The sequence below is a fragment of the Epinephelus fuscoguttatus genome, linkage group LG9 (assembly GCF_011397635.1).
Source record: "Epinephelus fuscoguttatus linkage group LG9, E.fuscoguttatus.final_Chr_v1".
Taxonomy (NCBI): Eukaryota; Metazoa; Chordata; class Actinopteri; order Perciformes; family Serranidae; genus Epinephelus; species Epinephelus fuscoguttatus.
Window position 1 is genome coordinate 20,405,289 of NC_064760.1, and position 13,456 is coordinate 20,418,744.

A 13,456-nucleotide genomic window follows, 5' to 3' on the forward strand; every position below is an offset into this window, starting at 1 on the left:
TTCCACTCCTTTTGTCCCTCAAACAACTGGGGACATTCCTGCTTGGAGAACGTTTTCAATATTCAGCGCTTGTTTGACAGCATTACACGGAAGACTAAAGCTGTTCTGGAGGCCAAATGCCCCTTCTCCTTATTAGCTACTTGGTATTCATTTTCTGTTTAGACCAATATATTGTGTTTTTTTTAAAAACGTGTCAAGCTTAAATTTGCTTTATACCAGGTATTAGAAATCAGCCTCCTACTGTTTCCCTACTGATGATACGATAGCTGTTCCTCCCTGACCTCAGCTATGCAAAATACTCTCTAAAACACTCCATGAATTCATCATAAATTTTGTTTAATTGCCCGATAATGCTTTAAATAAATTTGTTTTGCTTTTTTTATTCGAGAGGGTAATATGTCTGAATGTCTCCACTGTGAAGCACTAAATCCCTTTTTTACATGTCAGTGGTCAGCTGGCAGCTTGAATACAAAACACCTGTGTGTATCTGCAGGTGTGTAGATACATTTCTGTGTGTGTGTCTGTGTGTGTGTGGTTAATACCTGGTACTGGCTGGTGAGGCGGGCGCTGCTGAGGTCCAGGCTCTGGTTGGTTTCCCTCAGGGCACTCAGCTCCCCCTCCAGTCGCGTCCGTTCCAGCTGGGAGGCGCTCAGCTCCCCCCTCAGCACCGAGCCCTGAGCCAGCAGCTCTGCCTGTGACGCCAACCCGTCCTTCTGCTGGGCCTGCAGCCTGCAGCACCGACACACACACACAGGCTTTACTCATCTCTGTCACAGTTATGTGTCCTGTTAAGTGCTGTGTATCATTTGTTCGGTTAAGTGCTCTTTAAATGAAGCTCATTGTTTTATTATTACACAACATGACGAGTCCTCACAAATCCAGGAAACAACCAACAGATAAATCTGACATCATCTCCGACAAAATGGTTGAAGAACACATTATGGGGTCACTTTGGTTCTGGACCATTGATTACAAAATATACAAGAAGGCAATCATCACTGTTTCATTTTGTAATGAGAAGGGAGATAAGACAAGATGAAACTCTTAATGGTCACTGTGGGGGAAATCTGATAATATTCAGTAATAAACATCAGACTTTTTATGTTCCCAGTGTGGATTCAAAGTGTTTTGGAATTAAACTTTTTATGTAAATTAAAATTGAACCAGTGTACAGCTTGGCGCAGGATTAAACAAGTCAGCCATTGTTCATATGTTTCCTTTAAAGCTGACTGTATCCATCATTGATTGTTTAAGCACTTGGTCTTGCAATTTACATCCATCCAGACTGATGTATGAAGACTCTGAAGGAATTCAATACAAGATTTTAATTGTATATTTTACTTCGCGAAACTGAAGGTATCACTATAATGACATGTATGATTCCACTGAATGACTTCCAGTGAAAAAGACATGCTGTCTTCATGTAGAGATTATTTTTACAGAAGAGTTCGAAGGACTGATAGAGAGCTTCGTCGTGTAGTCCAATGACAATCACCTAAAGCTCAATATGAGCAAAACCAATGAGCTTGTGTTGGACTAACAGAGGAACAGTAAGGAACACAAAGTTGTAGCCATGACACTTGACAATGCTTCAAATGTTGCTGAAACGAAGCTAGATATTCTAAAACATGGATGCCTCACACATATCTTCAATCCAGCAGCACAGAAGATCTAAACAGTCACCACAGTTTCAACGTGGGCACCCAGGATTAGTGTCACCAATTCAGTATCTGACCAAATGTGTTCCTCTCTCTTCCTGAGATATGTAACATGTCCAGAAACAGTGAAGGTGACCTTTGACCTTTTGGATATAAAATGTCATCACTTCATCATTATATAGACATTTATGTGAAGTTTTGTCATAATCAACGTATGAATTCTTGAGTTTTGGCAAAAAAAAAAAAAAAAACTTGTTGTGTGAGGTCACAGTGATCTTTAATCTTTTGTCACTTTGTCATTGTTGAGCCCAGCTGGATGTTTGTGCCAAATTTAACGCAATTCCCTGAAAGCAATCCTGAGACAATGTTCACATGAATAGACCCAACGGACAAACAACAACCTGAAAATATAATGTCTCCGGGCACAGCTGATGTCGGTGAGGAGTTCCCAACAGAACTAAGAAGCTGTAGTTAAAAGCTGAAGTTAAGAAGCTGGAACTGAGTTCTTGAAAGTTTTTTCTAAACCCTCTTAAAGCTGATTTATTGGGCCACTTGGTAGCAGCAGACACAAGCTGTGAACACAACACTGACATATCATCATCTTTTAAGTTCATACTGTGAGCTTGTTAGCAGACTGTTGCTTATTTACACATCCAGCTATTAGGCCCCATGTCCACCAAAGCATTTTTCCTAGCTGAAAAATGTGTTGCTATGACACAGAATATACAAGAAAGTATGGGTATATCCAAGTAAGAATGTTGGCGCAAGGTGAAGTACTTGCTCTAGAGGAGGGGGAGGCTGAAGCAGGTAGGGAGTGAGGACGGACCTGCCAGTCTATGCTGGTTCATGAGAGAAAACATACAGTATATTAAAATATTTATCCTTCATTGTTGTTGTTTAGGGCGGCACGGTGGTGTGGTGGTTAGCACTCTCGCCTCACAGCAAGAGGGTTGCCGGCTCGATCCCGGGAGTGGGAGCCCTTCTGTGCGGAGTTTGCATGTTCTCCCCGTGTCAGCGTGGGTTCTCTCCGGGCACTCCGGCTTCCTCCCACAGTCCAAAGACATGCAGATTGGGGACTAGGTTAATTGGTAACTCTAAATTGTCCATAGGTGTGAATGTGAGCGTGAATGGTTGTTTGTCTCTATCTGTCAGCCCTGCGATAGTCTGGCGACCTGTCCAGGGTGTACCCTGCCTCTCGCCCGATGTCAGCTGGGATAGGCTCCAGCCCCCCCGCGACCCTCAAGAGGATGAAGCGGTTAGAAGATGAATGAATGAATGTTGTTGTTTAGCAGTTGTACCGAGGGCTGGGTAAAAAGAGACAGTCACAAGCACAGCGTTTTACCCAGTGTTGAACATTTTTCATCTCTCGGTGCCCAGAAAAAAAAAACAAAAAACAAATGTGCAGGACTCAGAGCATAATAGATACTAAGAGTCTTATCAAGCTACTAGCGTTTGTACTGCAGCGTAATTACGGGCACTCCCATTGCAGAGAATTAAAAAAAACATACTGGGCTCAAGAAACGGCCCCTTCAGGAGCAACATTATCATTCATTTGGAGTTGTGTTTTTGACCACCTGAAAAATATAATTCCAGTTTTAGCTCTCTTTCAGCTCTGTTTTGGTCCCAACCAGCCTCTGAAGGAAGCTGTCACACTGTCAGTTAACAGTGTTATTATAAAAATGTTAAAGCCCCGTTCAATCACTCAAATTATTAAAAACTGCTAAACTAACAGGTCTAAAAAGGATTTTAAATACATGGAAATGCTTATATTATATCATAATAAATAGTTTCAGTCACATGTCATCTGACAACCAAGATTGGTTGTCATATCTAAATCTGTGGAGGCCATAACTGCATCCAGCTTGACAACGTAACATTTGAGACAGTCAGATTAATCAATCACATCAGTAGGAAGATGAAAACGTGGTTGATTAATTAATTATGGTACACAAGTATCGTATGATGATTACCATCATCATTATATACCCACCACCGCCGAGATAAAATATAATCAGAAACACTCCGAACTGTTTTCAACTTCAGGTCTGGACTGGTCTGTGGATTAACACACTCAGATGTGATCGGGAAAACAGAAATCTGAGGTCAAACTGGAAGTGAACATCTATGATGAATACATTTTTTGAGTCCAAAAGCCTTAGATTTTCTGCCTTCTGGGAGGCGAGGTTGTGAGGTATCCAAACAAACCTACATTTTTGCCATTTCTCCCAAATCCTCTTTTTTGAGGTCTTCTGCCTTATAAATCTGTGCTGCTGTTCGTGCCCAAAAGCTTTTAATCAGGACCAAAAACTGCATTCTGTGCATTCCTGTGCTACATTTGCATTCAGTCCGGTTCTTGTCTTGCTTCCTTTGCTTCATATAGAGACCTCCTGCTCCCCCATAGTCACAGCAACAGGCACACAGCAGAGGAGAGGAGTGAAAGGATGAACAGATCTCATTAAAGTGATGCTGAAGAAGCTGATTGGTGAGTGTATTTGTTACCTCTCATTTTCTTCTTTCAGCCTCTCAAGCTCTCGTTCTCTCTCCAGCCTCCTCTGTGCCTCTGCTTCCATTGCCTCTTTCTCCATCTTTATCTCGCGCTCTCTCTCCTCCAGCTGAGTCTTGCCATCCAGGAGCTCCTTGTACCTTGAGATTGCAAACACAATATTCACCACAACAAAAAACAATTATGACTCAAAATGTATAACACAAAGAGCGTGTGTGTCTTTAAAGGTTGTGTTTGTGTGTGTAGTTTTGTTCTTGGGAGAACTAAACGTCCTCTGCAGGATAGACAAAGACCGTGCAGTCAGGATTTCATGTTTTTCACTGTATAAAAGGGTCTAATTTAATGCAGTCAGTGTGTGTTTATACCTGGCCTCCAGCTCCCTGTGCTGGGCCTCCAGGCTGCGGTTGTTGCTCCTCAGCTGAGAGTGTTTGTCCAGCAGCTCCTCCAGCTCCACCTCCTGCCGCTGCTGCAGAGCCATCATCCGCTCGTGGTCCCGTCTCTGAGCCTCCATCCTGGCCACTGACTCCTCCCGCTCCCTCGCCCACACCTTGGACTCGGCCTCCAGAGCCGCGCACCGGGCCTCGCTCTCACTGCAGCGTGCCAGCATTGCTGCATGCTGGGAGTTTAGAGATGCCTGCTCCACCTGTGTGTTATAAAAAAAGAGAGATAATGTTTGTACCTACACTGAAAGCCAAAAAACAAAACAGTTAAAGTTTTACTACAAATGTATTACCCTTTTACCTCCCAGTGTCCCACCTGCAGTAAGCTAGCATTATTTAGAACTTTAACAAACGGCTAATAGTATGAAATATTTCATTAATATGAACATAAAATATGTGTACTGATAGATTTAACTAACATTTGCTAGTTACACAAAGAACATCTGAGGCTAATGGGAATGCTGTTAGTTTTGCAGGTATTGATTGATAAACAAAGTACTGGACAAATAAAAAATCTGACCTAAAGATGTATTCAATTACCAGAAAGATCTTTCTTTTCATAAAACTGGACTGTCTATGCAATAAAAAGACACACATTTTGAAATTGGTGCAACATGACCAGAGAGAACAGATGAAAAGGACAGTGGCCTTTGCTTTCACTCAAACAGTAGAAAACCTACAACTACCAGAATGCACTGTGCCGTACTAGAACAATAAACGCTCCCACTGGTGAGTGATGTAATCAGAGCTTGTTCCTTTTGAAACAGGAAACAATACCACAGCTGGCTGGTTTCAAACAATGTTGAATCACAGTTTAGTGGTAAGCTAGAATTTGATTCTGAAAACATTTAGGAAAGAAATAGACAACACAGTTACAGAATCTTATCATATTATCATATATTATATCTTATTATACCGGTTGATCTCAGGTTTTTGAGCCTCTATTTTAAAATATAGGAAACAGTGCGGTGCCCACTTCCTGTTCTCAAATTTTCATATCACAGCCGAACAATCAGAGTTGGAAACTACCTGTTTTGTCCACCTAACACTGTACCTGGTGGATTCAAAAATCTACCAGCCACTCTATAGATTACCACTGTTTTGTTGGCTGTTGAGTGAGGCACATTTAGCAGCCACTTGCATATGTTACCACTAATTTCCAAGCCTGCAATCAGTACACTAAACGATGCTTCTGAAGACATTTTAAGCAAGAAATAAGTAACACAGTAACCAAATCTTGGTTTATATTTGATCAGCGCTACTTAATTTTACCATTGAATCTGAGTTTGGTCTGCGTTTGAGAGAGACAGAGAGAGGGGCAGGTCTCTCTCTTTTCTATACTCTTTGTGTCTGTGGTTGCAGGCATACGAAAAAGCAGAAGTAGTTTGAGCAACAGCCTTACAGCCAGTGAAAATTCACAGGATGAAGACATTTAAGCTGGGAGAGGAGCAGGGAGATGTGGGTGCTGGTCAGATGCTGGGAAGTTTACCCCAGATTATCTACACATACTAAACACATTATGATGATACAAGGCTGGTTGAAAATCAGCGAAGTATCCCTTTAATGGGGACGTCGGTAGCGTAGTGGATAGTGCCGGCGCCCCATGTATAGAGGTGATGCCTCGCTGCAGAGGTCGCGAGTTCGACTCCGGCTTGCGACCCTTTGCTGCATGTCATCCCCCCACTCTCTCTGTCTCCCCATTTCACACTGTCCTGTATAATAAAGGCAAAAAGCCCAAAAAAATAATCTTTTAAAAAAAAAGAAGTATCCCTTTAATGGTGGCACTCTATGTAAAAGTTAAAGGATCAGCCAAGTCATTGCAATTCACTCTGAGGGAAAAACGCCAAAAAACGCCATGTCCAAATTCATTGCAGGGAGTCAAATGATCAAAACTTGTCAATTTGCTTTAATCTATGTGGACTAATGAGCTCTTCTATTCCTAAGTTTCACTGGTGATTTCATCCGTAATCTTGCTCTCTGTATCTGTGTGTTGTCACCTGTAGCTGGGTGTTGAGTGTCTGTAGACTGGTGCAGGAGTCCTGCAGGCTGAGGGAGTGTCGGCGCAGAGACTCCAGCTGTTCCTTCAGGTGTTCACACGCCTCCTGGGACTGAGACAACCGCGACAGCAAAGCCTCCTGTCCAGCAACCGCCACCGCTTTCTGAGGAAGAGAGATGTCATATTGAGAGAGAGTCCACAGCGTACAGAGGCAGCTGCATCAGAGGCTGCACTTTGGCCTCACACACACCTCAAAGAATTGATATTATCTGAACTCTGACCTCAGCTGCAGCCCCCTGGCTTCATGTGACATTTGTATTCATCTAAAAGAGATGAAATTCATCCTGTGTGTGAGGGAGTTTGCAGAAATGTATCACATAAAGTTTCAAAATGTATAAACCAACAAAAAATCTGGAACTTATTTTTTAGTCTTGACTGTGGAAGCTGCTCTGATAAATAAAGCATGGTGTTGACTGGACGTTGTGGTGGGCAGATTAAAAATGAACAAACAATGCTGTATTTTGCAAAATTGCTGAAGGTATCAAATCTGGTGGGATTTTTTATCCAAAATTAAAATGAGCTCGCAGCACACCAAAACTCGACTCTACACCCACTGAACAATGTGAATTCATGTGAAGATCTCACAAGTGCTGGCACAGCGACAACACACTTCATGTGTGAGTCATCTGGAGGGTCTGGAGCTCAGTTTTGGTGTGCAACAGCTTTTTTTTTTATTTTAGATTCTTTTACTTTTTCCTACCAGAACCTGACTGAATCATGTTGCTACACGAGGGACTGCTATTTTTTTCACTGGCTCTTTTAAATTTCCTGCTTTTTCACTTCACCACCTTCTTTGCCAGTGTCAGCGGTGAAAAGTTAACTGTGAAGATTTACTTAGAGATAGTTCAATTTTAGGGTACTTGTGCTTGAGTATTTTCCTTGCTTCTACTTTGTACTTGTAATCCATGACAAGCCAAAAGGAAACAACAAAACGGGAAAGGACACAAAATTCCAAATAATATAGATTACGTATTGAAACAAAGAATATAAACAAGAAGTAAATTCCCTTGTGAGGTGTGTTAGTGACATCAGTAGTGTTGATATAGATGTATGTGGATAATGTAGTGTGAGATATTGTGGAGTAAAAAGTTTTTCACCACTGCAAAGATGGTCTTGTCATGAAACGAGGCTGTCTATGCAGCAGAAAGACACAAATATTTAAATATTTTTGAAACTGGTGCTACATGACCAGAGAAAACAGCGACATTCGCTTTTGCTCTGGAGGTAGAAAACCTAATACTACCAGAATGCACTGCGCCACACCGGACCAATAAACGCTCCCACTGGTGAGTGACATAATATAAGACAATATGGCAGCCAAATTGTAACAAATGATCTCATAAAACATAAACAGTAAGCCAAAATATGTTTCTGAAAATGGATTAGGCAAGAAATTGGCAGTGCAGTAACAGAATCGTGGTTCTATTTTTGATCAACACTGCTTACTAATACCGTTGGTGCATTGGATTTTCACTAGCAAATGAGAGGGGAGATGTGGGCGCTGGCAAGATGGAGGTAAGTTTACCACAGTTCATTTACACATACAACTCATATTTTTGATGATAGAAAGCTGGTTGAAAATCTGCAAAGTATTTCTTTAAAAGTGTAGCGCAGAAAAGCGCTCTAAATAAACTTTACACAAGTACACACTGAGTCACAAAACCTAAAATGAAGCCAGGAAAACACAGTCATGACATGTGGTTCATTCAGATGTCCATATTTACCATTTAACTGACCTAAAATGCACCAAAATCACACTAATCTCAAAAACAAAGCCATATCACATTATTAGTAACCACATACTTGAAGGCTACAAAACACAATTCGATAACTAGACTGTACCATACAAATGGGAACAAAATGGATGAACCCCCAGTTTGTCACAACCCAGCACGTGGGCCCTGACAAAAACAGGAGGACAGAAAATGCCAAGTAATATAAATTATTCATTGAAACAAAGCATACAAACTTAGAAGTGAATTCTGTTGTGAGGTGTGTTAGTCAGTGACATTGGAAGTGTTCATGTAGATGTGTGTGAATAATGTAGCGCAAGGAGTAAAAAAACAATGTAAAAAGCTAAGCAAAGCAAAAAGAGATGCAGAAGCTGGCAGGGAGGAGAGAGCCACACTGGAAACTATGGTGTTTATATTCGTTATATCCTGATCTAGCTCAGGGACTGCAATCAGGCTCCTCTGACACCTTGAAAAGAGGCAAACCAAAGGTAACTGATGCAGCACACACACAAGCAGACTAAGCAGGGGCCATCACATCTCTCATTAATCATCCCGTGACCCCTCAGCTTTATACTGTGACCTTCAGGAAGGGGGCCGAGCAGTAGGTTGAGAACCACTAGACTAAATTACCGAGCTGTATGTGAACCACTTTCACCTGGAGCAGCTACATAAGTAAGATGCTGCATCACTGTTAATAATCTAAGTGTATCGCTCACAGAACGGAAGTACTTATATTTTTGCTTCTCTAAAGGGATCGTTTGGATGTTTTGAAGTGGAATTGTATAAGGTTTTTACTCATAGTCAGAGTGTTACATACAGTTAATGTCGATTGACACACCCCCAGTTTGAGGAAGCAGGCTAGAGGCTGACACTGAAGCTAAGCAATGAGGCAGACACAAAATGTATTTTAGCAGCTTAAAAAAATAATTATTAGTCGAAATGTATGCTACATTGAGAACATTTTCATTGCTTTGCCTTGCCGCAGACAGCACTTTCCAATGGGGAACTGTATTGTTTTCTTAAAAGCCAGACTCCACTGACAAAAACAGTAATTTTAGCTTGCTAAAAACAGGAGCTGCTGGTCTACTGCTGCCTTGATCAGTTAGTTTGTTTGTGTTATTGCGTGACTTTGGTGTTTTAAATGGTTTGTTCGGATTGACAAAAGTCCCACAATAACACCAACTAACTCACTGATCGAGGCAGCGGTAGACCAGCAGCTCCCGTGTTGAGCAAGCTAGAATTACTGTTTTTGTCAATGGAGTCTGGCTTTGACGAGAGCATTCATGGGGACCTGAAGCCATTAAAGGCTCACCTGTCTAAATGGGCTGTCAACATCGAGGTAAAATGATGAAAATATTTTCAATATAGCGTACATTTGAACTGATATTATTGTTTCGGTGGAGCTTTTTTTTTTTACATGGATTAAAAAATATGTTTTGTTGCAGCCTCTGTCCACAGCAGTACATTGCTTAGCTTTAGTGTTAGTACTCCTATGCTTCTCCAAAGTGGGGTAATGCCGACAGACATCTACCGTAGATAATACACTGACCATGAGCACCAAATACAACCCCGCTTCAAAATTCAAAACTGTCCCATTAAGGACATTTTTCCGATAACACTTCTGAACTTTACTTTAACTTCTGATAGAGTATTTTTTTTACGTTGTTGTACTGGTGCTACAGGTGCTAGTGCCTCGCTTCATCCATCCTAATCTAAAACTTTAAATCCTGACAGCTTTAATGCAGCACCATACCCACCGAGCAATGCGTTGAATGAAATTCCCGACCTTGGCGGCACTGGAGCTGCCCCTTACAGCTTGATGTTAGAGTTTATGTGTGTGTGTATGTGTGTGTGTGTTTGAGAGAAAGAGAAAAAGTAAGAGCTGGAGCAAGAGAGCAGCAGACGAGATAAGGAAGATTAACAGTAGCCGAGGTGACATTATAAAAACTGATGAGCAGAGATAAAGCGGTAGTCCTGGAAATAAAGTGCTGCACTCGTGGAAGTGGCGGCCTACTGTGAGTTGATAGTCGTCAAGCATCCCTAGAGCAAGAGCTTCAACATAATATAGATCATCTTCATCACACAGGAGTTGCACCGAACCAGACAGACATACCACAAAATGAGATTCAAAGGCTGCCACACATATCAGTCACAGAAATATATTCAAACACAGATACACACCTCTCTTTCCAGCTCTATCAACCTCTCACTCAGCTGCCTCTCCGTCTCTCCTGTGGCATAATCATGGGTCAGTGAAAGGTCATGACCTTTGCCAGCTGCGGGGGATTGATCCAGATGTGACGTCTCCTGGGTTTGCATCTGACAAATGTGCATTTTGCTTGAGGAGTCTGAATTTGAATTAGACATAGCGTCCAATTCTGCACTTCTCTTTTGGAGAAGAGATTCACTTTTCTTAAGGCTCTGGGAGAGCGACTCTATTCTCTCCTGTGATTGGCTGAGAGAATCAGTTGTTGTCTTTAGTTCAGCCTCAGCTTTTTGTAGTTTCTGGTTCAGACGTTCGACTTCAGTGGACAGCTTCTGGGAATGAGCCTGCTCGTTGGATAGATCCTGATTGGAGAGAGATGAGAAGCAATGCAGCGTTCAGAGATTATAATGTGTGGAAAATAAAACTGTGATCTTCATAAGACAAATCAAAAGCTCAAATTTAGACTATAGGTTAGTTAGAAAAGTTTATTGGTCTTTACTGTACGTTCTCAAGTGGACCAATCTTCATATGATCACTTCAATCCTATACTATAGCCCAATTCTCTGCTGCATTCTAATTCCATACAGTACGGACAGTCTACTAATGTTAACAGCACACTAAGTTAGCAATTAGTAGACAAGAAATGAATGTATGCTAGCAGGAAAACATTCAGTGCAGTGACAGTTCAACAAAAGTAAAGCTAAACCTTTTTCCCCAGATTTTGGTTGTGTCAAAAATTATTCATTCATTCATTCACTACTCACTTCTCTACTCACTATCTAGGGAGTCCTATGTACAGGACCATATAGAGTTCACATACAAAATGTTAAAAAACATTTGCACATCATTTTGGTCATTTTCTCTGTGTCATTAATGATATGATTGGTGTCTCACAATTAAAACGTGCCACATCAACGTTGGCTGAGCGACCATCCACACTAAATACCAGGCCACCAGGAAGTGCTCCTGGCTTTGAAGCCAATGGCTGAATCCAAATGTCCACCCTCTGGACTTGCAGACTGAGCCCTCGGGTGCTTAAGTTGTACGTAGTTTGACGTATTCACCATCATCACATAAAGTCTGCGAGAGCAGAGACTGCAAGCATCTGATAGACAGCCTTCGACACTGTTTTACTCGCTGCTTTGGAAACGTTCAACTATCGCTGCTGTCATATTCATGTGATATAAGTTGATGAACAGTGCCGACTCATCTGTCCCTGCAGAAAACAAAATGTGACTGAACAAAAATGTAGGCTATTAAAACATCTCTTTATCACAGGCTACACACGTTCAAAAACAGAAATGTTTGTAAATAAGGACTATAACTCAATAAATTGAGTATAACTTACATTAAAAGACCTTCTTTTGTATTTTTCTGCCAATTTTTTAGCCTATTTCACACGATTAAATGCATTTTCATTCCCTCTACAACCTAAACTTCAACATATCTCTGTATCATGATGTGGCTGAATATTATTTTTGGCCTATGCAATTCAAGTAGCATTTTAAATTGCTGGTTTTTTTCGGCGGGTTAAAAAAAACAAACACAATGTCACATTCGTATGGCATTAAACTGTGGGCTATTGAATCAGTGAAGTCTGCCAAAGCCTGCACCCCAATCGGACTCTCTGGAAGTCTGCAGAAAGTCCACATGAGGCCCCTTGTGGACTGGGTGAATTGTTGATTTGGAGCCCTAAGCGCTCCCACACTTCCCGGGAACGTGCCCGCAAAGTCCACGAGTCTGCAAGTTCGGTGAAGTCCGGACATTTGGATTCAGCCAATTTTACATCGTGGCCAAAATGTGGAATTACAACCTCTGGGTCCATCACATGATGCCACTGGGCCCAAAAGACTTTTCCTGAAGACTTAAATTGTGAAAGAGACGTCTGTAAATCAGTGGATATATTTTTTGAGTGTCACAACTCCACAAAATGACTCGTTTTACTTTGGGGATTTGATGCATTAAGTCTGATAACATTCCCAAAGTCTAGAAGAGCTGTATGACTGAATCACTTTATCCCCATTCAAGTCAGTGAAGGCTGCTTGGCTCCCAAAAGTCAGTAGTGTGTCTGCTCTATGGGCCGAATGATGCAGAAAATCCAGGAGGGTGAACATTTTTGGCTTCAAGCGCTACTGAGCAACTTTCATAGGGATGAATGAGGCTTCAACTCCAATGCTGTATCCAGTTCTCTTTATGCATCTGTGATGAATACCGATATGCATTTTGTGATAAATAGCCTACATGATATTATGCTGAGTGTATTCTCCAAAATTAATAAATACAAAGTGGCCGTTTGTGTTGTAATGCGCTGCCCTGCTCACATTAAAAATATTTTCTTTGCACAACTCATAGATTTTACTTATGCCTGTCGTCATGAGGACAAACAAACTATGCTCCCATTGAAAATACTTCTTAATAAAGCTTTGTATAAATTGCCCTTATAGCTCTGTGGAAATGCCACCCAATATCAATCTGTCATTGTTTGTTCTTTGAAACTGAATTAACAGAATTAGGGAAGACTGGGATGTGCTGCTCTTTTTACACCAGCAAGGCATCGTCTCCAGCACGAAGCATGATGGTTGTACACAACTTTTGTCAATGCATTGTGGGATACTTTGATTCCACTATGTAGGATAAAATAATTCTCACTTACATATGTTCACTGTATAGTGGACTATATCATGAATACAGCGCGAAATCAGACACAGCCTTCATTGAGTTTTCTTTTTAGTTTTTTGGTGGGTTTTTTAAGTGTGGAGTGAACTGAGCTTTTGGACATTTACTATTCATCATCGTTTTGCATCATCACTGACACACTGACAGATGTACGGTTGCGCAACAGTGCACATTGCATTCTGGC

At 41.3% G+C, this 13,456-nt stretch overlaps 1 protein-coding gene across 2 annotated transcripts in view; it reads right to left on the reverse strand.

Moving 5' to 3' along the window:
• ccdc88b (coiled-coil domain containing 88B) overlaps nt 1-13,456 on the reverse strand; it is an 80,038-nt gene that overhangs the window by 21,304 nt on the left and 45,278 nt on the right. For both annotated transcript variants that reach the window (XM_049586200.1, XM_049586201.1), the window contains exons 19-23: nt 10,572-10,958; nt 6,599-6,760; nt 4,527-4,804; nt 4,158-4,301; nt 543-729 (exon numbers count right to left, since the gene is read on the reverse strand). In XM_049586200.1, coding sequence (XP_049442157.1) covers nt 543-729; nt 4,158-4,301; nt 4,527-4,804; nt 6,599-6,760; nt 10,572-10,958 — 1,158 coding nt within the window. The remainder of the gene's footprint in view (nt 1-542; nt 730-4,157; nt 4,302-4,526; nt 4,805-6,598; nt 6,761-10,571; nt 10,959-13,456) is intronic.